The sequence below is a fragment of the Bactrocera oleae genome, chromosome 2 (assembly GCF_042242935.1).
Source record: "Bactrocera oleae isolate idBacOlea1 chromosome 2, idBacOlea1, whole genome shotgun sequence".
Lineage (NCBI taxonomy): Eukaryota > Metazoa > Arthropoda > Insecta > Diptera > Tephritidae > Bactrocera > Bactrocera oleae.
Window position 1 is genome coordinate 25,584,233 of NC_091536.1, and position 27,103 is coordinate 25,611,335.

Genomic DNA, 27,103 nt, shown 5'->3' on the forward strand with positions numbered 1-27,103 from the left:
TTTCCATCATGGACTCTTAATGCCCCCTTTCATATTTCGCTAATTTTATTTATTTGTACATATGTATGTATGTATATGGTAAATATATAACGATTGTCATAAGATTGAAATATGTAATTTCTTCACAAATTCACAAATCAGCAGCTTTGCGTTGATTATAACCACTGTCAATCACCGTAATTATATTGACAAAGTTTCTAACGACACGCATGCGCGCTAATAGTTTAAAAGGAATGTTTGTTACAAATGAGCGTGACTGAAAAACTCCTGTACATTTTTAAATCAGACAGCAAACACAAATAACCCCGCGCAACAAATCATAATTTACCTAAAGTATCAATTGTATAAAGAATGACAGGCGAAACGAATGCTCAGCGACAAGATGAGCTGAAAACTAAGAACACATTAACGGTGGAGAACTGAAACGGTGCTAAATTGCTAATTTACTAAGAGAACGAGATTCAGAAAAGCGCCCTGTGTCAATCAAAATATAAAATATCGAAGGCAACAATTTACGATTGTGAACAAACAAAAAAAACCAAGTAAATGCCATTTTGGTACTTAGAAGGATAACCCAGAAGTAACGGGTGCTTTCTCTTTTGTTGCATCATTAGTTGAAAAAATATATGTACATAAGTATGTATATTACCCTTTTACCGTATCTGGCGGTCTTCTATAAAAAGGAGGCGCATCAACAAGAGTGCGAAAAAGAAGCAAAGCAATTGAACTGGTCAAAGAAGCAGTACACAAACGGCAGGAATAAAAGCAAAAAAAGCTGATGTATATAGTTGTTTGCGAAATTCCGCGAGGGCGTAGCGCCGTAGATTGGCCGCACGCGCTAGTTGTTTGCTGAATAAATGCGGGGGGAGAAAATCACACACCATCAATGAATCGCAACATTCAATAATTTTCGACATTGAAAGCTTAAAAGCCACCATACAGTCGTTTCAAAGCCCGTGAAATTGTATTAGTTCTTTGTTGTTGCTGTTGCAGTTGAGGTTGCGGTTGCTGCTGCCCGTACACAAACCGAAGCAGGCGTTCAATCCAATTGGATAAGATGGCAAGCATGGCGAATGTTGAGTATGTTGCGGTTGACTCACCACCTTCAGCACACAAACCTGCAAACATATTCGGAGAGTTTAATATGTGACAACAACAACAAGTAATATTCGTTACCATATAGTTATATAAGTAGATATACATAGTTCGCTAAAGTGACCCACAAGCAATGGCCATTCACTTAATTTTTCGTTAGCTTTTTTCTTCTTCTTTTCATTTAGTTCGTTTAATTAATTTCATATTTAAATTAACGAAATTGACTATGAATTATGATCGCAAATTTTTTTTTGCTTCACATGCCGTAAAGTGAAACACAATTTATACTGTCCATCTTTTCATAAGATAATTAGTCGTTTAAAGTAATTCTCTTGACTGCATCTCTTACTAATGCTGGTGACCTCAATTAAAATGAATATGTCGTTAATGTTTAATAAATAAATAAGAATCTAAGCATCTACGAAAAGCAAATATACTCACCGTTTACAAAACTTTTGACTCGGATACCTGAAAGGCGACATATCGATAAAAACTTTTGAACCAACAACTTCATTCGATTGATAATAAGATTTGGAGCCATAGAAAAATCGCCCACAGACTTCAGAACTCTATAGAACTGCTGGAAAGAGAGACCTCTGTACGAACGTTCACCTTTATTTTAAACAGAAATCAATCATTTGTAAGTAATTTAAAGTATAAAAAGTATTTTCCAAAATTATTAACTTTCAGTCATTAATCGAAAAACCAAAATCGCAAGACCAAAGCATAGGTCAGCCAGGATGGTAGTGAAGGGTTTTATAAGAGCTAGTGTAAAAATTTTTCATTGGGCGTGGCACCGCACCCTTTTAGTTATCATAATAAAACTTTTTATAAATAGCGCCCTCAAGATATTCCATTTTACATTCAAAAACTGTCAAAATCGCAAAATTGTACCAAAAATGGGTAAAATCATGTAAGTATGTAAGCAATCTTAATTTTTCTAATAACAGTGTATCCTCTTTCCTTAAATGGATGAAATCGCAGCGATACTTTACTTAGTTTGATATAAAATTTTGCCAAAACCTAACCGCTTTTGTTCCTTGCAAGTTGCAAGAGTATGAAATATTTGCTTACGCTCGAACTTAGCCCTTCCTTACATGTTCATTATACTTTTTAGTACGAATTTGAAATTCAGGGCACCGCATTGTATAAAATATTTCTGGAGAAAATCGCCCTAAAGAATTAAGGCAGACATAAAGTGACAGTAAGCAAAATAATATATAAATCAATGGTACAAACTTAAGTCAATCTGAGAAGTGAAACAAAAAAATAAAGAAGTGTACTACCAACGCTGGCATACCAGCTTAATGCCATCTACCATATAAGACTCCGTGGCACGCGCCCGGTGAATGCACTATGTAGTAAGTCGCAAGTGTCAATATACAGAAAGTTAGAGTGTGGAAAAAAAGAAATTTCAACAACCGCAATTGTAGAGATTACTACCACTACATAAAATATTAGTATGCATTGCCACACATTCCACAGGTTTTGGCTCAGCGAAACGAAGTTAGGGCAACAGAGAACTGCCTGCATTTCTGACGCCCACCTCAACGAATTCAAGCCCTCTTAAGCCCGCTGGTCTACCTTGACAACACACTTATGTATGTATGAACTCCATTCATGCTTCTCATTACTTTTTTAAGAACCACAAAATGTTGAAGACTCGACAAGATCCAAAAATAACAACAAATAACAAACAAATCGTGAACAGCTGCCAGCTGCAATCGCCAACAAGTTGCAACAGCAAGAGACAGCATGCTTCTTACTCTTGTTCTTATAACTACTACACTGTGATCACTTGTTGCTGAGCCGCTGGGAACTGGAAGAGCTACGTACCTTGTGGGAAAATCAATTACATGTCAGAAATTTTAAATTATTTTTTTATTGCGTTTCGGGTTGAATATTATTACGATGCCCCTCTAAAAAGCAACCATTAGAACTGTGCACGTCAGTGTGTTTTGAATACGACGGTTGCACATTTCCGATCCTATTCTTTGATATTCACTACCATTCTCTGCTTTTAACTTCTTTAAACTTGAAAAAAAATTCACTAAGGGTAACATTAAGGGTAAAAGAAAAGTCGCCAAAGCTTCCTTATAGTGTTTATAAGAATTTTTTAAACAAAATCAAAAATGTTTCTTATGTTACAGTGAATATATAGTTATTCTTGTTGTTTAGTTTTTCCTACAAGTTATTTTTATTGTTTTGCTTGTTCTACTGTTGCTAGCCCCACTTTGACCCGCCTGACTCTTATGCTGCAACATTAGCTGCAGTGTTCATTGCCATTCATTGCTGGTGTTTATTTATGCTCTTATTTTCTTTTATCATTGTACATATTTCTCCATAAATGCGGGATTAATTGTGGACAGAAACTTTAAATTTTCTTTTAGGCGAAATTAGTCCATGTGATTATATACCAGAGATAATTAATCAAGTAAAACTGTTGAACAGCAACCTCCATAATTGTTGGCACCTTCAACAGAAAGTTCAAAATATACTTACATATACGTTTTTATAGAAAACCATTTGCAGTAAAAATGTATAAAAATGGGCGTGGATTTCATGTAACTACTGTAGGACGAGGATGTTATCTACTAGCAGTGGTTTTTATTGGCGAACTTGAAGTTATTGGCTTTCACATATTTATATATAAACATGTATGAATGTATTTTAATCATCTTGATCACAATAACTTTTCAGGTTGTGTAAGTAAACCTTTTTGCTGGAATCAAAAGCGTACTTTTTTCAAAGAGAGTCAGAATAGGTTTTGAAAAACATGTAGTTTTTCCCTGCTCTCTGCTTTCCGTAGTATTGAGGCAACCGGAAATGAATAATCGGTTGTATGGGAGATGTGATATAGTTGTCCGATCTGCCCGATTCCGACAAATGATCAATAAGATCTTAAAATGCACCTATGTATTAAATTTCAAAAAAAAAATTACTCTTCACTTAAAAAATCGCTAGATCGAAGCTGTTAGAATATCTCCCGCATAGGCGATCCATTTTTTTGGAATTCGTGCAAATCAAACCGCTGTAATGTACTTGAAATTTAAGGAATTTTAATGAAGTCACTATTTTTTGTATAAAAAAACTATAATGTAGTCAGTAAGCTCTGACGTAGTTTGTGCATTAGTTTTTATAGTTAGTCAACTACCTGATCTTTGTCTTTAATGAATCAGCTTGACTAATAATTATAGTAAATATATCGTGTTTTGCTGCAAGAAAATGTGAAACTTGTCACCGTCCAAAAACTGAGTAACCTGAAATGTTTGCACTCGTACCCCTGCCTACCCCGCCAATGTCATTCGTTTTAATATTCACGCAAGTACAAGCGATAAGTGCTCCATAACGTATTATCATATCTTATCAGCGCTAATTTACTTAATTTGCAAAACATTGTATCTGCATACAATATATTTTATCTTTATTTATATAATATTTATACTGAGGTATAAGCGTTGACGGGCATTGCTAACGCTTCATATTGGTGTATGTACAAGTAAATATGTACATTAGCGTCTAGTTATGTAACATACATGTGAGTGGGCAATGAAGTAAATGCGTAAAGGAAGAGAAACCAAAGACATTTTAGTTGAATATCGTATGGAATTGTGTTCATTATGTATCATCATTCCGTTAAATGCTAAATAATTCGCTACCACCCACGTACATCTAGTGTTCATACATACAAAGATACGAAATGCCGGCAAGCAGTCTTTGGGAACAGTGTGTGTCTGATCTGGGAACACTTATTCGCTTATTTATGTGAAGACCACTAAACTTGTGCGGTATGTTCAATGGGAAAGCTTTGAAAAGCTTCGATGCAAACTTTTATGGAAGGGTGACCAGATGTCGCTGGGCTTGAAGGTTTGTCTATTTTTATGCATTTTCGCATAAAGAATATTAATTTCCATAAAAATGTATGTAAGCAAATATATTGTATATAATAAACAATACATTTTTAACATAATAACTACTATATAACCAGGGTTGCAAATAATGCATTAAAAAAATAACTGAATTAATTTTATTTTTATTTTGTATGTTTAATCCTACATACTGGATTAAAAATTTATTTTTAATTTGCTGTTAATTTTTTATCCCAACTACCGATTTAAAAAGCAATAAAAAAAATTTTAATTTCAATCCGATAATTAAGAATTAAAAATTTAAACTCTTTTAGAATTAACATTTTTTCACGTTTATCTACTTTACTCAAATTAAAAAATAAAATTTATAATTTTTAATCCAAAACATCCTAACATCAGGGCTAGAAAATTAAAATTTAATTTTTGATCCAAAATGTTCGAATTAAAATATTCGCAACCCCCTATATAACTAAGCCGGAAGTCAGCTTTCGTTAAAAGTAACTCTAAAATCGTAATGAAATTTGACCTTAAGTAAAATTCAGTAAACATTTTGAAATTTCTAGAATTTCAGGAGTTAAATTGCGTCTGAGATATTATCCATATTCATTTTTTATCGATCTCCGTACAGAATAAGGAGTTCTATACTCAAATGGCCCAATATTATGAATACTTTAAATAAAAACTTCTTCTTTCTTTCAGAGTAAAAAGAGAATAGTATATGTGGATACAGAGTGAAGAACTCATTGATAAGTTCAATAGAAATTTTAAGTTCCTGCCACTACATTTAAGATAGCTCTCAGTTCGTTCTCAGACAAATTCTATTGTGAAACAACAATTTAAGGACGAGGAGAAAATACGGAACAAATGGAGTCGTAAAATGCAATTTAGAAGTTAGTGAGATAACTAAAAACACAAGCAATAGTATTTATGTACAATTTCTGTTGCACCAAAACAGAAGGCTCAAGGCAGAGAATGTATTTATTAAGATTCTCTGCTCAAGGCGTTTTCTAAATAACATTTGGAAAGCTGTTTACGGTAGAGATTGAATTTACGATGAGGTTAATAAACTTAAAATCTATTGATTACTTGACATACACTTTTACCCATAAATCAAGACGCCTTTAAAATATCAGAAGTGAACTTTTAATTAAATCAATTTCCAAAAGAAATTATGTATGTACTATCACAAATACATATACAACATTTATTTTCTGCAATTAGCAAAATAGCAATTAATCCAATAGTTTTATTTATTTTTAACAATACACTTTCCACTTTCGATTCATGTGGAAAGCAATTGCCTTAATCCAATTTCACAAATTTCTTGCAATCACTATAAGTTGCTTTTCTTAAGTATAAGAACACTAAATTAGCTAGTAACAACAATTTATACTACTATAGTTGTAACGAACTTGACCTTCTCAACTGCAAGACGACTAGAACTTAGTGACACGGCGTATAAGAAACCACTTCCTTGCATGCGCGTGTTTCTGTGTGTGCTCATTAATCCGACTTTTGAACTGCGCATTGGCAATCGACCGCCGAAAATTGAACGCACACTAATTGGATCATTGCAACAACTTTAGGCACTCAATTGTCATGGCACACAGTTATAAAAGCCTTAGACCGCCGGGGACCATACTCATAGCAGTGCGACAAGTATAAGTGTGAAGGCGTTTTATCATTTCCAACGGTCAACCTAATAGTTGCTACGGAGCTATGGGAGCACCAAAATAAATTCTATAAAATTATTTCTTCAAAACTAACTTCTCCGAACGTCGTTCAACCAAACAGCCAATTCAGTTTTTCAGCCGCTTTTGTGTGTGTGGAATCTACCGAGCGAGTGTCTAAGCTAAGCCAAAACACACAAACTCCAAGGATTGCTGACTGCCAGGTAGAACTATGGATTTCACGAAAGCTCTAAGGCTGCCACTGCCGGCTGGCTTTCAGTATCTACGCGATGGGCGCAATATCAGTCTGGCCGATAGTGTTCCTGCTGACATTTTCCACATGGTTGATCCCTACTGGTATAAATGGCAACCGATGGAGCAGATTTGGTTTCAAATCATTGGCTTTATCATCACCGTTCTGGGTGTAATGTCGCTATCGGGCAATTTCATTGTCATGTATATATTCACCTCGACACGTTCACTACGTACACCATCAAATATTTTTGTGGTTAACTTAGCCTTTTCCGACTTTATGATGATGTTCACTATGTTTCCACCAGTGGTGTTAAATGGTTTCTACGGCACTTGGATTATGGGACCATTCCTATGTGAATTATACGGTCTGGCCGGTTCGCTTTTCGGTTGTGTGTCCATTTGGTCCATGACTTTGATCGCATATGATCGCTACTGTGTGATCGTGAGGGGTCTGTCTCGCAAACCACTCACCACGACCGTGGCTGTTGTACGCTTGATTTTTGTATGGTGTATTTGCGGCACCTGGGCCATACTGCCGATGGTCGGCTGGAATCGTTATGTACCTGAGGGTAATATGACCGCATGCGGTACGGACTACTTTGCTAAGGACTGGTTTAATCGTTCATATATCATTGTGTACTCATTATGGGTGTATGCTACGCCATTGACGACAATTATCTTTTCATATTACCACATCATGAAGGTAAGTGCGTTCTTTTCTTCTAAACTTGTTTACTATATATCAAAATCATAAGCAAGTAAACACTGTCTCTTATTTCATATCCAATTTCCTTTTTATCAAACTATTCTTACTTTTCTTCTTACTTCAAGGCTGTTTGGGCTCACGAGAAAGCTATGCGTGATCAGGCTAAGAAAATGAATGTCGCCTCATTGCGTAATAGCGAAGCAGATAAAGGCAAATCGATTGAAATTAAACTGGCTAAAGTGGCGTTGGTTACAATATCGCTGTGGTTCCTCGCCTGGACCCCATATACGATAATCAACTATGCGGGTATTTTCGGTTCGATGAATCTCTCACCGCTGAGCACAATTTGTGGTTCGGTATTTGCGAAAGCAAATTCAGTCTGCAATCCAATAGTCTATGGTCTCAGGTAAATTGCGCATTTGTGCCCAATTAAAATAATATTGCATCATTTCTTCTTTAACAAATACTTATGTAAATATCCCTATAGTCACCCTAAATATCGACAAGTATTGCGCGAGAAAATACCTTGTCTCGCCTGCGGCAAAGACGACATGGCCTCCGAAGTACGCACGCAAGCGACGGCAGAAATCAGCGAATCAGCGGCATAAGTATGTGGCCCAGCTATGGAACTGAAAGTACAATAATCATAAAAACGACAACATGCAGCAACCGGAACACGATTCTGATAACATTTATACAGTTTTAGACTTCACTCTAGGTTATGTATGCAAAAAGCTTGGCTTTACATGCTCCTAGCGTGGATTTATATTTAATGAAACAACTAGAAACAATGATACTTAGAGGGTGGATTATAAAACGTCAATCTGCAACGAGGTAACAGAAAAACGAAAAAACAAACAAAAAAAATCGAAAAACAACAAGCAACGACTTAGCAGAAGAGAGTTGTGATGCAGTAAAGTACCAAATGAAAGAAATTTAACAAATATGCAGTTTTTTTATGGCGTAAGTTTAAATATTGTATAGTTGATGTACATGCCACTTCGCTTTATCTGCTAAAAAGTACTCAAGTAATTCCTCTCTCTCACTTCAATATTTTCTTTTTTCTAACAATAATTATAGGTGTTCTGATCTTTCCGCAGTTTTCGGATTGTCAGTGTATTATACATATTTATCAAAATATTTAAAGGAACTGCAATTTAAAAACCAAAAAAAAACTACAAAAACAAATAAAACAATGCAATTGATATAAAATCAGAAAAAGAAAGAATTTTGTCTGAATAGTCAAAATAGTCACTAAATTATGTGGAGATGAAAACGTCCGACAATATTTGATAAGTCACTTAGAATTTATTATATTAGTTCGAATTTTCTAAGGTTCCCGCAGTGGAAGATGTCTTTTAACGGTAAAACTCTATGGAAAACCAGTAAGTAACATATACAAGTACAATTATGTGTAGAAATAGATTATGAACAGGACACAATATATAAATGCAGAAGAATCACAGCAGAATCTATCTACTTCCTTGACACAAAGTAACATCGATACTGAATATTTGTTAAAGGAGAACTTATAACACTAGTAAGTGTTTGTCAGTAAGAAAACATGAAGCACCAAGTTGTGCTGATAATAAATGATTTTGAAGAGGGTGCAATACAAAGCTCACTACAGTATCGCATATCTTCTTGCTAGATCTAACGATTGGACAACTTGGACTCACTGCTTATACAGTAAAAATAATTGTACCTCTGCCTTCCAAAACTTTGTACAAGACAAGTGGCCATTGAATTGAAAGCTGTCGCATCCTTACTACCGAGTATCTTGACACAAGTCTTTTCTCGGCTAGCTGGTGGTTTGGAAGGCAAATTTTGTCTTTTTTAATTGGTAAAACCTCGTTTTTGTAGCTACTCCTTATTAAGTAAACGAATAACTCTTTTATTTTTCTAGTAGTGCGAACATACATTGAAATAAAATAACTCAGCACATAAAACATCTCTTATATTCAAGCTTTTTAGAAAGCAATTGCTATTTATTCCTTATAAAAACAACATTTCAAGCAGCAGATATTTTTGAGCTGGTCTTTTCAGTCCAGCCAGAAAATATTATTCGATTTAAAAGATTTTTGAGTCTCAAAATTTAACATCGCTCACACTAGAAACCACTTCATACAACTCTGTGTGGAAAATGTATGCCCCCGTCCATCCGTCTTCGCCTGCCAGTGGCATCATAAGTCTTCTCAACTGCGTCCAAACCTTTGCCATCGGCACTATTAACTCTCCCATCGATGCCTACACCACCACTGTTATTATGCTCATCCAAGGTGTACATTGCGGCCCGACCTTGTAGAAGTATAAAGTCGATGAGACGCTTATTACTGACCGATTTCATGGCGTTGGGGTCGTTTCGCTTGCGCAAATAATTGAAACAGCAAGTGCTAAAAAAGAGGATTATTTTCCAACTCCTAATTTACTTAAATTACTTATGAATATACGAATACACTTTTTACTTACCGAAAATTCTTCGTGCCACAAGCATTCGTACACTCGTTGCCACACGAATCACAAGTCATCGAACGCTTGCTTTCGAAAAGCGCATTTGGTTCCAGTTCATAGAACGGATCCTCCATCGGTATATTTAAGTATTTAGAATACATTGCGCTAGTCGTCATTGGTTTGTGCAAATTGAAAATGAAAATGCCTGACAGGACATGTAATTCATAAGCAATTTAATTAACAATACTATAATTGTATAAGATATAGGTATATGGTATATGGCCCAGCGGCAAGGAATTTTCGTAAATACCTCAGCTCACACTCAATTACTACGGTTTTACATATAATATTACCGAGAATTTTATTTTGGGAACATAATTTAAAGCTGAATTTTAAGTTTTTAACAAAACCCAGCATTTACTCTGTAAGTATTCCCAAATCTGGAGATGTTGATTAATATCAACTAAAGAGTCATTTCTTACAAAGCTTAATCAAATGGGAAAATGAGAGGAGTTAATTTTGAGAAGTACTACTTATTTTGTCAATAATTTAAGTCTTATTATCTAAAATATGACTAAATTCTTAAACTGATTTGTTTCCATTTTTAGATTGGAAAGCATCATTTCCATGTTTGCAATTGTCCATGAATTTACTTACACTGAACTCTCTCTCATCAACTCCGAACCCTCCCTCTCTTTGTAATTCAGTTGATGAATTTGCGGGGTGTAACTTTAAAATTATGTATTCTTCTTAACACATTTTTTAGTAGTAAATTAATGATGCAACTTGGCAGGGAAATAACGTATACTGTTTTACTTACGCTCACTGCATTACTTACACAAGAAAATTATAAAAGAGTGTAATTTATAATGCATTTCCACTCTGATCTATTGTCAAATGCACTCATAGAAACACTGGTCAAATGTTACAATTTTGGAACAAAATTTCAAACAAAAATATTCAATCCTTAAATCACAGCACCTTCTTAGTGAATATTACTACCGTTATCACGCAATGGCGACGACTAAAAGAATGTTGACTAAAACTCACCAACTTATATATCCTGAAACTGGTCAGCAACTGGCCAACAGATGAAGAGCAACAAACAAATATGTAAATATGTTTTAAGGATAATAAAAAAAAATTAACACAAAATCCTCAATAAAGCGGATAGAAGGAACACTTGACAGTTTCCAATTCAAAAGCTCAACGATGCGTAGAAGTTGTGTATTACATTAAACCAAAGACACTGTTAACTCGTTGCAAATTTCAAACTACAAAATTGACCTGCATAGAATACATAATCGCTCTACAATATGGTACCTAGAATAATACCCAGAAATGTGACAGAAGACGTCATGCCATTTATGCAACCAACGTCCGGGCAAATGTGTCGGTGTGTGTCTATATAAAAGTGTCCTTTGCCCTGGATATCAGTCTCAAATGTGGAAAATCTGTTAGCTGCATAATAAGATGAATTTAAAGAGCCTTATTAGAGCGGGTGAAAACTGAAAACTATAATGTAAAATAGAAAACGGCGAGCACTTGTGTTAATGTGTTAAATGATCAGATTTAGTTTATACAGATTTCAAGATTATGTACTTGAATAAAATCTTTAAAACTACCATATGGACAAAAACATATTATTCTGTAAAGGTATTTGGTATTCTAGAAGTTTATATGGAGATCTTACTCTTTCCTTAAAATTTAGTTAGACTCAATTTAACAAGGCAGGAAAATTTACATGTTACCATAGTTGGTTATAGGTCGCTATAAATGTTTTTTAAAACGGTACGAACTTGTCGGCTCATCTGTTATATCAAACAAAGAATCTGGCTTTTATAAGTGAAATCGTTCCGCACTCAATCTCTTCCCGTAATAAAACGCAGTTATTATCCTTCCTATACATATAAATATATGTTGTACCTGTAATATTTATTGTATGTATGTATGTATGTAAATATGTTTGAAAAACAAGTTTGTAAAATATTAGAGTCTAATGCTTAGAAAACAACAACACACACGTTACAAATTTAATTCTAATAATGTAATCATACTGCTAGCATTGTAATTGAAAATACATAAGAAAGCAAAATGAAGAGAGTGAGAGAGTAATGTTTAAGGTAAATATAAGGACGCCTTTCTTCTATACTCAGTATAATAATATGTATATGAATATTTATATATAATTACTTTACTGAATGAACCGTTATTCACGTTAATATCTCTATTATATATATGTATATGATTATTTAAAATATTTTAAGTGTGCCAGAATAAGAACTAAATTAATAAAATGAAAGCAATCAAAAGCAATAAAACCGATGCGCAAAAATACAAATATTTATAACTTCATAGGTAGTATATATATATATCTATATATATATATATATATATATGTATGTGAGTAATTATGTAAATATGTATATTATAAAAAGACATAAGAGGTAGCTGATAAATGCAAGCAGGGAAATATGTCGATATGTGTAATATTTAATGAGCAATTCATAGTAATAGAGCTATAATTCGAAGTAGTCGCTTTGAGCTCGTCAACCTTAGTGTGGATAATAGTGTCCATGATCAGCGAGTGGATAACTGGCGTAAGCAGTACTGTGTGCCAAAGCTGGATAAGCTGCACCGTAATGGGGTCCAGGAGGTGCGGCAGGTAATGGAACGGGTGCGGGTGCCGATAGTGGAGCTGGACCATGCGCTAATGGAGCCAGTGATAAGGGATAGGAAAGTGCCGGTGCCTTAACAGGCACTGCCGGCCCAATTGGTGCAGGTGGAATGGGTGCTGTCTTATATGCAATAGGTTCTTTGCGAACTACAGCATTGAAACCGTTATGCGGATCAGCGGTGTAATCAACTGTACGTTTTGTGCCATCCGGATCAACCACCGAATAGCTGCCCTTGACCACGTCGCCATGACGTGTTTCATGTTGGCTCTTCAAATCGCCAGTGTAACCATCTTGAATGTCATAGCCGAAGGAGTATTTCGGTGCAGGGTCGTATGGCTCGGGAGCAGCAGGTTTTGGTACTAAAGAGAAGTAAATAATCATGGAAAATCTAGATAATAATACACAACTAAATAGATGGCTTCTGAAACAGAAAATTTAACTCACCCGTCGCTGCATATGGCACAGGAAGTGCAGCTCCTCCATGTGGAACAGCATAGGCCGCATAGTGCAATGGTCCCGGGCCATCAAGACCATGTGGTCCATAATGACCTGCATAAGGACTAATAACTCCGCATTCGGATAATGCAAATACAGTTGTCATAAAGAGTATCTACAAATAATGCAATTAGAAAGGTATATAATTGGATCACTTAAATTCATACAATTTAAAAGGATGCTAACTTTAACTCGAAAATTGTATGTTTTTTAATGTGATATGTTATTGACAATGACAGTATTTTCATCACGATGAGAAAACGGTGAAATAAATAACAAACAAAGCCATTCGTGTGTTTTTGGACATAAATATAGTCTCATTTCAATATTATTTCTGACTGAAGATTTATCTTTTCTCCTCGGCAGTTTCTTTTAAAAACCAGAACTGCCACACGTGTCCTCAGAAGTTATCGCTTGGTGCCTATTTTGGAGTGTTGACTCCTCAAAACAGGACTCAAGTTATCAGGAAGCTTTACAAGAAGAAGCTTCAGCAGGATCACACGCCACACCATGGAATATTCGATACTTTGTTCGACAAGCTCTATGATCGTTTATTAACCGACTCGACCACCACTATACCTGTACCTGTGACTTTATGCTGTTTTTAAAATCAAAAGCCAAGAATACTCTTTGGACAGATATTCCGATTAAACAACTGATTAGAGCGATAAAGTGTCATTAGTGATATAAGGAGTATACGAGTATTATTAGTTTAATAAGCTATCGCTATCGCATCTTTATTAATATTGAGCTATACATTTGGGTAAACGACCAGACTGTAAGTGGCTTTTAATTCAGTTAAAACTGAAAACATATGGTTGTAGTAGAAGCCATACGTAGCAAAAGCGCGGCTGTTGTTTAGCTTAGTTCTTTGTCTTTCTCATATCGCGGGGTTATGCTACAGTACTACAGTTTTGAAATATCGTATATATATAATATATACCTTCCACACAAGCCCTATTAATTAGTTATTTGGTTGGCATAGATATTTGTCCTAGGTTTCACATTTGGAAATCGCTACTTGTCAGCGAAAAGCCAAGTAATAAATATATTCCACCATAAGAATTAAGGAGTGAGATTAATTAAACATTAACATTGTACACCAGGGCAAAAGTGTGAGGATATTTATGTTATGGTTATTAAGGACTCTTTGAGCCTTTGAGCTCTGATGGATATTTTTTTTAAAAACATATAAAGGTATAATCCTTATTATTAACAGAGCGCACAAAAAGTCAACACAACACACATGATCACATTTATGCACGGGTGTCTTCAGATTCTCTGGCTACTTTTTAGAATAGTATTTTTACTATATTTGAATAAATAAATTTTTCATTAGGCACACCTTTAACATCAACATCCTGCTACCACTTTTTTATTGAGTCCTTATATGCGAGTCCTTTCCAAAGTCGTTGGTAAAACGCGCTCAAGACGCGTGAAACTAATTAGATACTTTAACGTCCAGGACGTGAAAATTTGCATACACAACTGTTTTATCGATTATTTCAAAGATATACTTTATCAATTACACATGTCCAACCGAACCGAACGACAGTTAGTGTTGAACCCGAACAACCGAAGCGGCAAACGGATGCGCTGCTTGAAATTCAATAACTGTGAAGCGAGGCAAATAGTTCTTGACTTTTATATTGCAAGTGCCGCTGCTCATATTAAAGGTTTCTGAGTGCGGGTGCAGTGGCGGTGGCAGAGAAGCGACAGATATCAGTGAGCGCAACAGTATAACCAACAAAAACGACAACACGAATGTTTGCAAAAAAGCAGTTATAGCAACAATAGCATTGACAATGGCAACAACAATAACAACGTGTTTAGTAGTGTGTTATGCAGCATCCGACTTCTTCGACTTGGGACGGTTCAAGCGGCTCGCCACGATCACTGCCAGCAACCGAAGATTGAACCGGCAGATCAGTGGGGACTATACAATTTTCGCACACAAATATAATATACGGGTATATAATTGTACGTATGTAATACATACAAATGTATTGAATACAGCAATAAAGTTGGGTTAGCCAGCAGCAAAGTTAAATTGTCCAATACTAACAATGCGCTAATTTAATGCGGCAGCTTTTGGAAAAGTGGAAAATAATTGGAAAAGCGCAGTCACAGCCAAAGCAAGTTGAATATAAATATAAAATACATACATAAAGATTTTTTTGCTCGTTTGTGAGGTGCGGCTAAGGGACACATACATTGAAGACACTAAAATAAGAAGCAAAAACAACCGAAAAATACACTTGGGGAGCTGGAAAATCCCACAATCGATTTAGGCAAATTTTGCGCATGCATCATGTCCAACAACAACAACAGCAATGGCAACAACACTGGTGATGTAAATCGAATCAGCAAAAGCTATGTAAGCCTCACACCACGACCTGCTCCGGGGCGCGATGTCAGTTGGTTAGTGGCAATGCTCCGCCGCATCTGGCGTGGCAAAGCGAATCGCCAGACACGGCAAATTCTCTAGCGCCTGCGCACCCACCCACACCTTAGCACTTAAAGCGTCAGCATACAAGCAATTCGGTCCTCTGACGACATGTTGAGCCCATATCTCATTTTTTTCATGTTTTTATTGAGCTCTGACGGTGTTTATAGCGTTTCGTTCATTTTTTTTTATGTGTTTTGTACTTTTTACATTTTGCAGAGGTTGCTCTTCCGCGAACCTAGTTAAAGGGTTCCCAGCTGTTGCCGCAATGTCCGATTACGGGATATCATTTTGCATCTGCCAACGTTTGCGTAGCACTTCTATTGTTGTTTTGTTTTCTGGTTTTTGTGCGAATTTAACTTTGCAAATGTTATTTTTCTTATATCTGGGTGATTACATTCAATAATGTGTACAACCCAAAACTGTTCAGCTCAACAAATATTGTCAAATACGGGTTTACTAAGTAAAAGTATGCAGCCGACCTTTATATACTCTCAATTTGCAAGAATCAAGAGCATAAAATACTTCTAGCTCACAGCGAATCTTTATAATAATTTTATTAAGATGACTCTGTCATTCGCCAATATATTTGGCATACAATCCGCTAGAATAACGGAACTTCATGGACCGATATCGCCCGTTTTCGTACATCGAAAATAATAGGCACTTTGGGCTTTGTATTCGGTATCTATGTAAACGTTCGGGAAATCATAATGCGATTTCATACGTTTTAGATGATATATCATTGATATTTATGATGTCAGATGAAAAATAGGCGATGTTGTTGTGCGAATTCAGTTTCAAACTATAACATAAGGACATCAAAGGAATGTTATATATAAAAGTTCTGGTCTAAATTGGCCGCGAAGTTACTGAGATATGGGACTCTATGGGATTTTCCAATTTTTATACCTATTTACATCTTTACTGTGCCAACCTATTCAAGTACGGGCAATCACAACTGCCGCGTAAGTAATATTCCTAGGCAGACATTGCCAAATTTAAAACTCGAAAAGCTTTTCATTGATTCAAAACACTTACTCACAGATAACTATGGCTTATAGTACATTTAATGGAGTATAAGCATCAGATGCATCTTATCGAAATAAAAGCTTATACATACTTGAGCTTTTTTAATAACAACAGTGGTATATTGTAGGAATATTTTAAAATCCTCTGGGAGTGACATAACCATATAATTTTTATTTTCCAGTCATAATTAAATCAAAATACCTGCTGTAACCCATTCTCAATTTGTATATAAATATGGGCATACTTTTGTGTTGAAAGAAGCATGCTAACTCGCAAAATAATGGATATTTACTGCAAAGGTTCCAGTTCAAGCAACGGCAATTCGTCGGCGGTTTGTGCCACATAAATTTAAAACAAAATTTATTGCGTTTTATGACCAAAAATCGATGTTACAACGTTGCAATCGCGAAGCTGATGTGAACACGTGGTAGCATTTCTGTCCAAGCATAATTCAATGCTCAAACGAAAGAAAGAAAAACATCAAACGAGTATGCAGAATTGAAGCGACAACAACAATATGTATAACCAATAGCAACGAATCAGTAAACAACAAACAAGAAAGAAAATGCACTTCAAGAACATGCTAAAACAAAAAAACAAGCTAAATGCAACGATAATACAGTAATAAAATAAAGTTATACTAAAGTATTTACCACACACATTTACACACATATATTTACAAATGTTGCATGGATGCTTAACATGCAAATAAATTGGCTCCACAACAAGATCACAACAATGTAAAATTTCAAAACAAAACAAAAACGCTACAACACTAAATACTTATTACACTTGTGCATGCATGCTGTGCAGAGGCATTAAAAGTACTTGAAAATCAGCGACTCATAGCTGCGGCACCTAAAGAGTGAGGAAACATGAAGGCAATATTTTTTGTTATGGTTAATACATTTAGTTGTGGTGACGTTTCGCTGCTAGCCTATTGCACCAATAACATCGATCACGGAGGCGCTACAAGTAACAGTTAATGCGGATGGTTGCGAGTATCGGTTTAATATGTATGTATAAACACACTTTGTGTCAGTGTTAGCGTATACTTGTATGTTCGTCTATTATCACAATAATGGCAATAATCAAGGCACTGGGCTTCATTTATTCAAAAGCAATTGGATAAAAAGGCAGCACAGAGCAAAAAGGTCAAAATGAATTTGAAATCAGAATCGCGATACGACCGGTTGCAGAGCCGCATCGAGCTGAACTGCGCTGTCTACGCTGCGCAGTGCATTGCGTTGACACTTTGAACTGATCCACGAACACCGCGGCAATGCAGCGGCGCTTGCACCTTCTCGAGCTCCACGGCGGATCAGTAACACTCCTCAAAAGCTGACAAGCACAAGTGCCGACTGAGAAAGGCGCAAGCATGGTAGATGAGGCTGAAGAGAAAAAAAAATTAAAAACCTGTTGTAGCCGGCACTGGCATTGTCGGATGCCAACGTTGAATTCGCAGGCAAGCACTGCCGCAACTCATATGGCTCGTGGTGGGAGCTTCTTTTAAAGGCCAACTTCGCTAAATTCGCACTCAGAGAATAGCCAAGTGTGCAACATGCCCATACGACCGTCGTCTATGTATATCGATATGTTAGTGTGTGTGTGGAGTCAGCTATATCAAATACACGTGAGTCTCTGTTAACCGTCAGTTCTACAGCACATTAGTGCCTTCATTTGTTTTGAAAGTATTACCTAATGCCTTGCAGACTCATCGCATCATTTTACAATGCAAATTATTTATTTTCGTGTTTTTTATGCATTGCAGCTTCACTTTTCGGCAGTTTAATTTATTAGCAGTGATTTCTTTGGGAAAATTATATAAAATGTTTTGCTTTCAATTGTCGAAGACGTTCATGTGTAGGGTTGCCATAGTATACAAATTTATAACGCATTAATGCTTTTTACTGAGTTGATTGACGACGCTAGTCGTTAGTAACGCTAGTGATTTTGTTGGTCCAAAAACGCTTGGCGTATATATATATATAATCCGAAACTGCAAAAAAATATTACGACTAAGAGAAGAGATGACTATATTCATATCTTTATATAGCATTTACTTAGTGTAAAATTTAGTGGATATTTAAACACTAAAATATGGAGCGCTTAAAGCACGAAAAACGAGTTTTAATTGTGTCTAGATTATGTTATGATGCGGTAAAGTATAAATTCTCTGAGATTTGCACTTCATTTGTGGTTGTTTTAGTGTAAGTTGCAAATAATAATAATAATTTTATTTGTGGGACATTTCCAAATTACTTTAATATTTATCCGTTTGATCGGTTCTTGTATTACTCAAATATAACGCAATATATAATCCTAAATACATATGTATATTCTACAGGCGGCAACACTACCCACAAACATCTTGTCCGCTTATAACCAGAAATTGCAAGACGTTGGTAATGAATGCTTTACATAAGTGTTACCAGCAAATAATCACCATTAGCCGCATTCTCATATGTCCGACGAAAATAGGCAAATGGAGTCTGCATATTCACGTTAGAATGTTTTAAGCAACGTGATCGTATATTCCATATATTGGGAACTGATCTATATACATACATATCAAGAGTACATTTCCTAAAATATTTTATGCCAGCTTTTCCCTTAAATATCATCATTTTCCCGCATTGAATCCCTTAAATAAATATTAAAGATTATTAACAAAGAAAAAAACTAAATATTTAGTATATACGCGACTAGCATACTGCGATTATCAACTTGGTGGTGGTGGTATTTCTGCATTTTTGTTTTCTTACATTATAAAATTTTTCGACAAACAATCATATCTGTCAAACTTATTTTTTTCAATATTTAAAATTTTAAAATTTATTTTGCAAACAGATATGATGATATGTATATATTTAATAATAATAAATATTAATAATAAAAAGTATCCTATGTTCATTCTGACACCTCCAAGAGTATGTGTACCAAGTTTCATGATGATCGGTTAAGTAGTTTTGGCTTGAAAGCGTAACAAACAAGCGGACTTTCGCTTTTATAATATTAGGAGGGATTTTAAAAATGTATCGTTATAGTTAAGAAAATATAAATAGATGTACTCGTAATAAAAAAAAATGTGTGGGGTTACGTTGTTTGTGTAGTGAGAAAATTGTTTAAAATATCACGTGGATACCAATAAGTATGTATGGTATGTATGTGTGTAAGGTACTTACTTCTTGCTGTTCGGAGAAAAATAATAGAACTATAGAACTTTTAATATTAATGCTTTTTATTAGTAAATACGCTAACGCTTAATATTACTTTAACACTTAGGAACTACATAGTTACAGAACAATTAGTTTGTCTTAAAAATATGCCGCCGTGTTATCTCGTATATTCTGCGAGCCTGCGTTCGCTGCCAAGACATCAACGGATTGTGTACGTTTCTCCAGGAAACTGAAATTATACCAACGCTCGTTTTTGCCGAAGTTTTCTCCATCTTCCAGAGAAGTAGGTAAGGTTCTATAATAAAGAGCATCGTATTTAAATAAATCTGCCGTAAATGTAACAATTTCAACGTTTTGATTGGAGAGTTTGCTAGAATTAAGTTCCAAGACCTTTTTCATTGTGGAGTTGGAGAAGTTTTACTTCTTCTCAAAAAATAATACCAACGCTACTGAACCGAAATGAAGAGATTGCACTAAAAAAACTGAGTCTCGGAGAAAGGATAAAGACAAGAAACAATTTTACCTTTCTGCATCTTTTGGTCAAACTCACTGTTTCAAGTATTTTTTAAAACTTTATTGTCTTTTAAATAGAGGCGGTAGAGTTTCAAATATCGATCAAAATATTTTTCAGATCAAATACAGAAAAGCACTAATTTAGGATGAAACTTAAAACAAGGAAAAAGAAAGCTTCATCGGGAACTTAAGCTCTTCTCGTAGACTGTTGTGCGTTTAAGAATTTTCACAGAGAGTGAACCAATGCTGATCGAGGGTCAATAAGTAGAAATTAGAGTCCTGACATTCTTAAGAAAACCACACACGATTTAGCACAGAAAACTGCCTTCAATATTTTCTAGCTTAAGATATCGTTTTATTAAATATTACTTCACTCACCTGTTGAGCGTCTCAGGCAACAGTAAACACAATCCAGCTCCCAACAGCGAAAGTAAACCCAAAATTATTTCCGGCATGGGTTGAAAGAACGAACGTGTATACAGAATGTATGAACTGAAGAAGGTGAATGCATAACCCATGACATGCACCACCGCTATACCTTGGCCGCGCACACAAGTTGGTATCAGCTCAGTTGCATATTGCGCACCAGAATTGTAAGCAACCGTTACTCCAAATCGTCCTATAACCGACAAAATCACGACCAATATGACATCTACAAAAGTATGCAAATCATTTATTAGTAAATTGTGATATATTTCATTTTGGTGCTCACCCTTCTCGCCGCCACTACGTTCAGTACAGAAGAGTATTGCACCGGTGACCGATATAAAAATACCACTTAGCAGCAGTGACATGGACGCCATCGCTTTGCGGCCGATGCGATCTTGCAATACGATCAACAGTATGCAGGCCGGTAATATAGCCGTGGCGCTCAAAGTGAACATGAAAAATGGCGATATGCCGAGACCTTGAACATTCCGCGACACCGCGTCGTAACACAGAGTGATGACCATGCTGCGATAGTCACATACACGCAAACATAAATACATTGAAAGTTAATCAATACTTCGCCATAATAGGTAATTGTGTAACACTTACGACTTAAAAAACAGGATAAGCGTATTGCGTCGCAAACGTGGCGTTGCAAATAGCCCGAAAAGATTCGGACCAGATTTTGTATGCAATTGTCTGCGTTTGCATTCATCTATGAATTCGGTATAGACGGATTCCTCCACTGCACGTCCATTGATCTTCGCCACTCGCTTCAAACATTCAACGGCTTTGTCGTATTTTTGCTTGGAGATCAACCATTGCACACTCTCGGGCACAATGAAGTAGAATAACGGCACAATAGCAAAGGGAGTCGAGGTAGCGATAAGGAAACCACGCCACGTATGCAGCAAAATTGCAATCCACGGAGCAGCCATTGAACCGAGGCAGTAGAAGCAACCAATGCAGATGCTCAGACCAACAGTGCGTAGTGAAGGACGCAAGTACTCCATAACTGTGGAAAATATTTAAGATTTAATTGAATAGGAAATGATTTGAAATATCTTCCTATCTTAAGAAGGAAATTCTACCAAATACTACACTTGAACCGTCATAAATGCTGCTGATTTCACAAATACCTACCATCGATATTAATGAGTATATTTTTGTGATGACAACTCTTTTTAAAAATATCTCCGTCTTCCTTTAGACTGTTATGTGTTTATTTTGTTGTATTTCATTTATATTATAAATTAAACTTTAAAAAATTCACAGTTGGCAACCCTCCTAATAATATTTTCACCCATAAATCATCTTGAACTTCTATATATCAACATCCTATTGTAGTAATTTCAATCATATAATTTTTATTATTTTTTGGATTGTCCAACCGATCGTATTCCCAAATTTTTTTTTTTTTTGTAGAGTTGTAATCGGTTGAAGCTCTCTATTTTACTACAGTATCTAAAAACGCTTAATTTAAATAAATTATTTCTTAGTCTCAAACTTCCTCGAAGTTACTCAAACCACTGTTTCCGAGAAATTGCCGTAGTCAACAAGCCGAGTAAGTTTTTTTTTATATAGAGGTCCCTATTTTATAAACACGTTAGCAGCAATGTAAAAATTATGTAGTCAGCTTAAGAGATTGACAACTCACAGCAGTTATAAGAACTGTGCGCTTACTGGTCCTCTTTAATCACTCACCTAAAATATACATCATAACGAAGTTACTATCCGTCGCCATACCGGACAGAAAGCGAAAAAGCGAAAAAGTTGGAAGCGTTGTACCGAAAATGGTCAAGAAATTACCAACCATTGCCACAACATTGGCGGCAATCAAAATGGGAAGTCGGCCTGCCATGAAGAATACAAAAAACAATTGTAGAAAGCAACACTAAGCGCGATAAACTGTTGAATCACCCAAACTATCTGCTAAAAAGCCAAAAAGTAAGCTGCCCACCACTGACCCAACAAAAAACATCGATTGTCCTAATGTTGCCTTCCAAGCGCGATCACAAATCCAACTTAGCTCGCTAGTAAAGCTTTGGTAGCCCATATATAGCTCATATTCGAATTGCTGACACGTGTGCGACACATTTGCGGTGACATTCGGCAACGCTGCTTCATCACCATCTGTAAACCGATGTGGCAGACATGATGAGCCTGTCTGCTCGCTGGCAACCGCATAAGCGTCCACCGTGCTCGCATAACCGTCGATACACCTGTCGATGAAATTAATTGAGCAACGACAAAAGCATTGGCTTAACGTACGCTTGACTCACCAGTATTTTGGCACGAAACTTATGATCGTCTGTGAGTAGTAGTGCAGTGCGGAAAGCAAATTGATAATGCAGAATAGCAGTAGCATGATCGCCTGCAAGCGATTACAGTCACCACATTTCTCCAAGATTTTATCGAGTTCCAACATTTCTACTGAGGGCAATTACCGTTAGATAATTCTGACACTGCTTCAGCAGTGCGTTTGTATGCTCACAGCTTCGCAGCTGTCACTCCGTTAGCTCTCAGCTGTTATCAAACCAAATAGTCTTCGATGTCAATTAACTTGTGGTTGCGCAAGATGTTCGGCAACTGTTGCGCTTATCAATCAAACAGAATAACAGATAGCCGAGTGCACTATAGAATTAATGTAATTATAAATTAATGTTTGTAAATTGTAAGTGTTCAATTGCCGAATTTATTATTATGAGTTCAAAGAACTCTTAATGGCATAAAACACATTGTTTATTCTCGCAGGCATGCTTATATAATTAAATATGTTAAAATTTTGTTTTCATATGTTATCAATTAAAATACTCTCACGTCAAGGTCAGCAAACAGCAACATCGGATGGACCGATTTCAATGAAATTTTTCAGAGGAGCTTCAGGTTGGCCAGCGAGTGATTTTGTAAGGTTTGATGGCGATCGGAAATTAAAAAAAAACGGTATTTTTGAATGTCAATGACATTTTCTTTTACTGCTAATATATTATTGTTTTTATTACGCAATTCTGTTGACATGTGCGTCGTGTATATGTATGTTATTTAATTAAACAAATTTTGAGTATAATGAAGTATAATTAATGATATTAAAGTATGAACAATATGACCATGTAATTTAACTAAAATTATCGCGAAGAGTGAGCCATTACTAACAGATGAACAAAATAATATTTACAATCGGATATTGTACACGGGGAAAAAATAATTAATTGGCAGTATTTTCACAGACAAACAAAATATAATAAGTACTTAAATCAAAACTGGCTGCGTCATCGGGCTATATTGACAGCAAAAAATGCCGAAATTAATTTCGATAATAATATTTTTACTATATTAAACAGCCTACTCAAATATAATTTAACTATACCTTAGCCACAGCGAGGTGTGACCTGGGTCCTCTAGTATACATACAAAAAAGAAAACAATGAAAAACGAAAATTTTCAACTTTAAAAACCAATACGTAATATAAATATCAGTCACTAATAGATTGGTTTTCAAATTAAAGCTTTTGTAATTGCGGCAAACCCGTTTATATGCTTTGAGCCGTCACTGAATGAAGAAACAAACCCCAACATTGGCACCCAGTCGGATAATATATTTTATGTATCGCAAAATATTTATATATTATAATAATATGCATAATATATTTTGTAAGCCGCAAAATGAAATCCTTAATCGGCATTTTCCCAATATGTTTACTGTGTTTATTTCGTAAACCGAAATGTTTTATGAGTGGGCTCTCGAAGTTTCAGCCCATAAACACCACCAATCACCAATTCGCACTTTTCATAATAACAAAGTGTTATAACTTTTGAGGTAGGTTTTAAAAATGTTAATGCATACTTACATACATATACTTAAATATGCTTACATGCAACTGAAGAAAAAACAGACATTTTAATTTTAAATACACTTGTTTACTATATTACAGTTATTATCGGAAACAACAAAATTTGCGCAATTTGTGTAAGTACGTAGGTAAAAACTACAAAAGTTCGGAGTTAACTTAAATAAATACTTTTTTGTTATTCATTTTAATTTTTGGTAAAATATATTTGTAAACATGACGATCCCTAAATAGAAAGAAATTTTCTTTCATACGCATATAACATATAATATATAAACATCACGAACAAGTGCTTCGTGAAATTACGAAAAAAAAATTCCTTTATACAAAAAAAAAGTGTGGAAAATAGCCTCTCATTGTCATCTTCCTCCATCCTCCCGAGAAAGGCATAACTTAATATTAAAACAAATTCGTGAATGGCGCCATTTAAATATTCACCCATAACATTTAAACGTATGTTTTTTTTTGTTAGTTTATAACTGGCAGCACAGTCCATAGCGTGTCCAATTAAATATTTCCATAAACAAGAAGTATTGTTTAAGGGAAGTTAAAGGTTGAAATGAAATATCCATTTTTCCAAGTATTAAAATCATCCCATTAGTAAATTAATCTGTGCACTATCATATATCGCGTTTTCAAAATTATGCACATTCGCCCTGTATTTCACTCACACTATTTACGCAGCTAAAACGAACACAGATTTCGTCATACAATGCACTTATATCTCATAGTTTTCACTGTCCAATTAAAGAAGTGTTTAATTGCAGTAATTAATATTAATTAGTAAAATAATATAATTCTCCACTGTATTCATGCACGGATCAGTATTTCTGTATATTTAGTATTTTATTTTAAGATCAGGATCACTTAAATCCACTACGCATACACCGTTACATGTACGACCGCGAGTAACCACCGGAGCTCAACGAAGGCAACGCTGAACTGTGAGCTAGCTACACATCCCATCAGATTGTAGATATTTGCATCGTTTTTCCCGCATACGCACGTCACACACACAAACAAACACACACACACCACTACCACGAAACAAAATCAACAAAAAAGTAGGAAACTTTCAGAACGACGAAGAAAATGTAGCACAAGTGTAGAATTATAGGTGAAAACCATATTTTCATGGGCGCAACCACTGGCAAATCGTCGTTTCGGAGCGAAGCGTGCGGAGAACAATCTGCATTGGCCAGTGCCGCGCGCGGGTAAACAAAACATCTGCGGCTCGGAATTTCCGTAATCAGTGCACAAGTGTAATAGCAAGCGTTTAAAAACAAGAAAAATATAATCACAACTATAAAGGAGATTTCAGATGTCACACGTGAATTCGACGACAATACAATTGGTTGTGTTTTTGTTGTACAATTTATTTCAATTGTGTTAGTCGAAAATGCAACTACTCCATTATTTAACATGATCGGCCACCTATAAAATATGAAAATGTGAAATGAAAGTAGTGGGTGGGATTTCATCGAAATTCCTCAACCTTTTCCTCCTAAGGGCGCAGAGCACTGCAGTTGGCACGCTATCACATTTGCCGCCTGCATCTACGAACATACACACACGAATATAAATTCGCGTGTACGTGAATATAATTTATAAAATTATCAATCTCGGAAGTACAGTGAATTTGGCGCGCCAAATTATATATGTATGTATGAATGAGAGTGTATGTAACAATCTATTCTTATTTGTTTGTGATTTCGACTAACATTCTCCACTTTTATTATTCTTTTTTATCTTAAATTTATATTCATCATATATTGTTTGCTATTAAAATGTCTTCGCTGAGCCGCACGATTGCATGCCTTTGACAATTATCATTGTTTACATTATAATTTCGCTGTTTTTTACGTCAGAAATGAGTGTTTGCGAATTAAATACTTATATTGTATATACACACATATGAATATGTGCAACCGTTATTCGATTAATAAATTATTGACGTCACATTAGCAGATATTTATCAAAATTTACATTAGCATCCTAGGCCTAAGGCGTGTTCGTATACAGTTGGGACATCATGAGTATGCCAAACTAATTTATTCCCTTTAATGACAATGCAACCTTTAATGTAATACCTAATTCGTAGTTTTCTTAAATTTCGTTCATCCACATTGTGTTACTTTGATAATCTTAATAGAAAACTTAAAATAAAAGGATCCATCCTTATACTTTTATCGGCAATAATTAATAGGTGCCCAGCTGGCTGGTTGTCGTCGTAAGACTGTTGGCTAATCTATTGATACATTCAGACAAAAGTATTATAATCTTCGCAGTTAGCAACTGAAGCTATCTTGAAGCTGATTGTGCAATTAATCTAAAACATTTTTTTTCCTTATTTTCGATATAACGTGCAGATTTATTTGACTGCCATTAGAAGGGGAATGAGTAATTCGTGTCAGACTGTTTTTATTTTGTTTAATGA

General features: G+C 35.4%; 4 protein-coding genes across 6 annotated transcripts; 1 reads left to right on the top strand and 3 right to left on the bottom strand.

Annotated features, from left to right (window-relative positions):
• The first annotated feature begins 6,593 nt into the window (after positions 1-6,593).
• Rh6 (Rhodopsin 6) lies at positions 6,594-8,539 on the top strand. The gene is made up of 3 exons (XM_014232331.3): positions 6,594-7,592; positions 7,721-8,001; positions 8,083-8,539. The coding sequence occupies exons 1-3, from the start codon at positions 6,867-6,869 to the stop codon at positions 8,201-8,203; spliced, it is 1,128 nt and encodes a 375-aa protein (XP_014087806.1). The 5' UTR covers positions 6,594-6,866; the 3' UTR covers positions 8,204-8,539.
• A 1,011-nt stretch (positions 8,540-9,550) lies between these two features.
• On the bottom strand, positions 9,551-11,143 carry Trissin (trissin). Its single transcript, XM_036377087.2, has 3 exons — positions 10,885-11,143; positions 10,065-10,251; positions 9,551-9,988 (listed from the first exon to the last, which is right to left on the bottom strand). The coding sequence occupies exons 1-3, from the start codon at positions 10,919-10,921 to the stop codon at positions 9,718-9,720; spliced, it is 495 nt and encodes a 164-aa protein (XP_036232980.1). The 5' UTR covers positions 10,922-11,143; the 3' UTR covers positions 9,551-9,717.
• Positions 11,144-11,935: 792 nt separating this feature from the next.
• On the bottom strand, positions 11,936-14,847 carry Cpr92A (Cuticular protein 92A). The gene is made up of 3 exons (XM_014232332.3): positions 14,565-14,847; positions 13,169-13,334; positions 11,936-13,083 (listed from the first exon to the last, which is right to left on the bottom strand). Exons 1-3 carry the CDS (start codon positions 14,577-14,579, stop codon positions 12,602-12,604), a joined length of 663 nt encoding a protein of 220 aa, XP_014087807.1. The 5' UTR covers positions 14,580-14,847; the 3' UTR covers positions 11,936-12,601.
• A 5,073-nt stretch (positions 14,848-19,920) lies between these two features.
• On the bottom strand, positions 19,921-25,622 carry LOC106615918 (organic cation transporter protein). 3 transcript variants are annotated; one of them, XM_036377084.2, is made up of 9 exons: positions 25,338-25,622; positions 23,639-23,698; positions 23,101-23,452; positions 22,739-23,040; positions 22,523-22,672; positions 21,428-21,833; positions 21,102-21,343; positions 20,768-21,041; positions 19,921-20,171 (listed from the first exon to the last, which is right to left on the bottom strand). In XM_036377084.2, the coding sequence occupies exons 3-9, from the start codon at positions 23,244-23,246 to the stop codon at positions 20,015-20,017; spliced, it is 1,677 nt and encodes a 558-aa protein (XP_036232977.1). In that variant the 5' UTR covers positions 23,247-23,452; positions 23,639-23,698; positions 25,338-25,622; the 3' UTR covers positions 19,921-20,014. The 3 variants fall into 3 exon arrangements, with proteins under 3 accessions (XP_036232977.1, XP_069968975.1, XP_036232976.1); XM_070112874.1 differs by lacking the exon at positions 23,639-23,698; XM_036377083.2 differs by lacking the exons at positions 23,639-23,698; positions 25,338-25,622 and adding an exon at positions 25,105-25,326.
• Between the last annotated feature and the right edge of the window lie 1,481 nt (positions 25,623-27,103).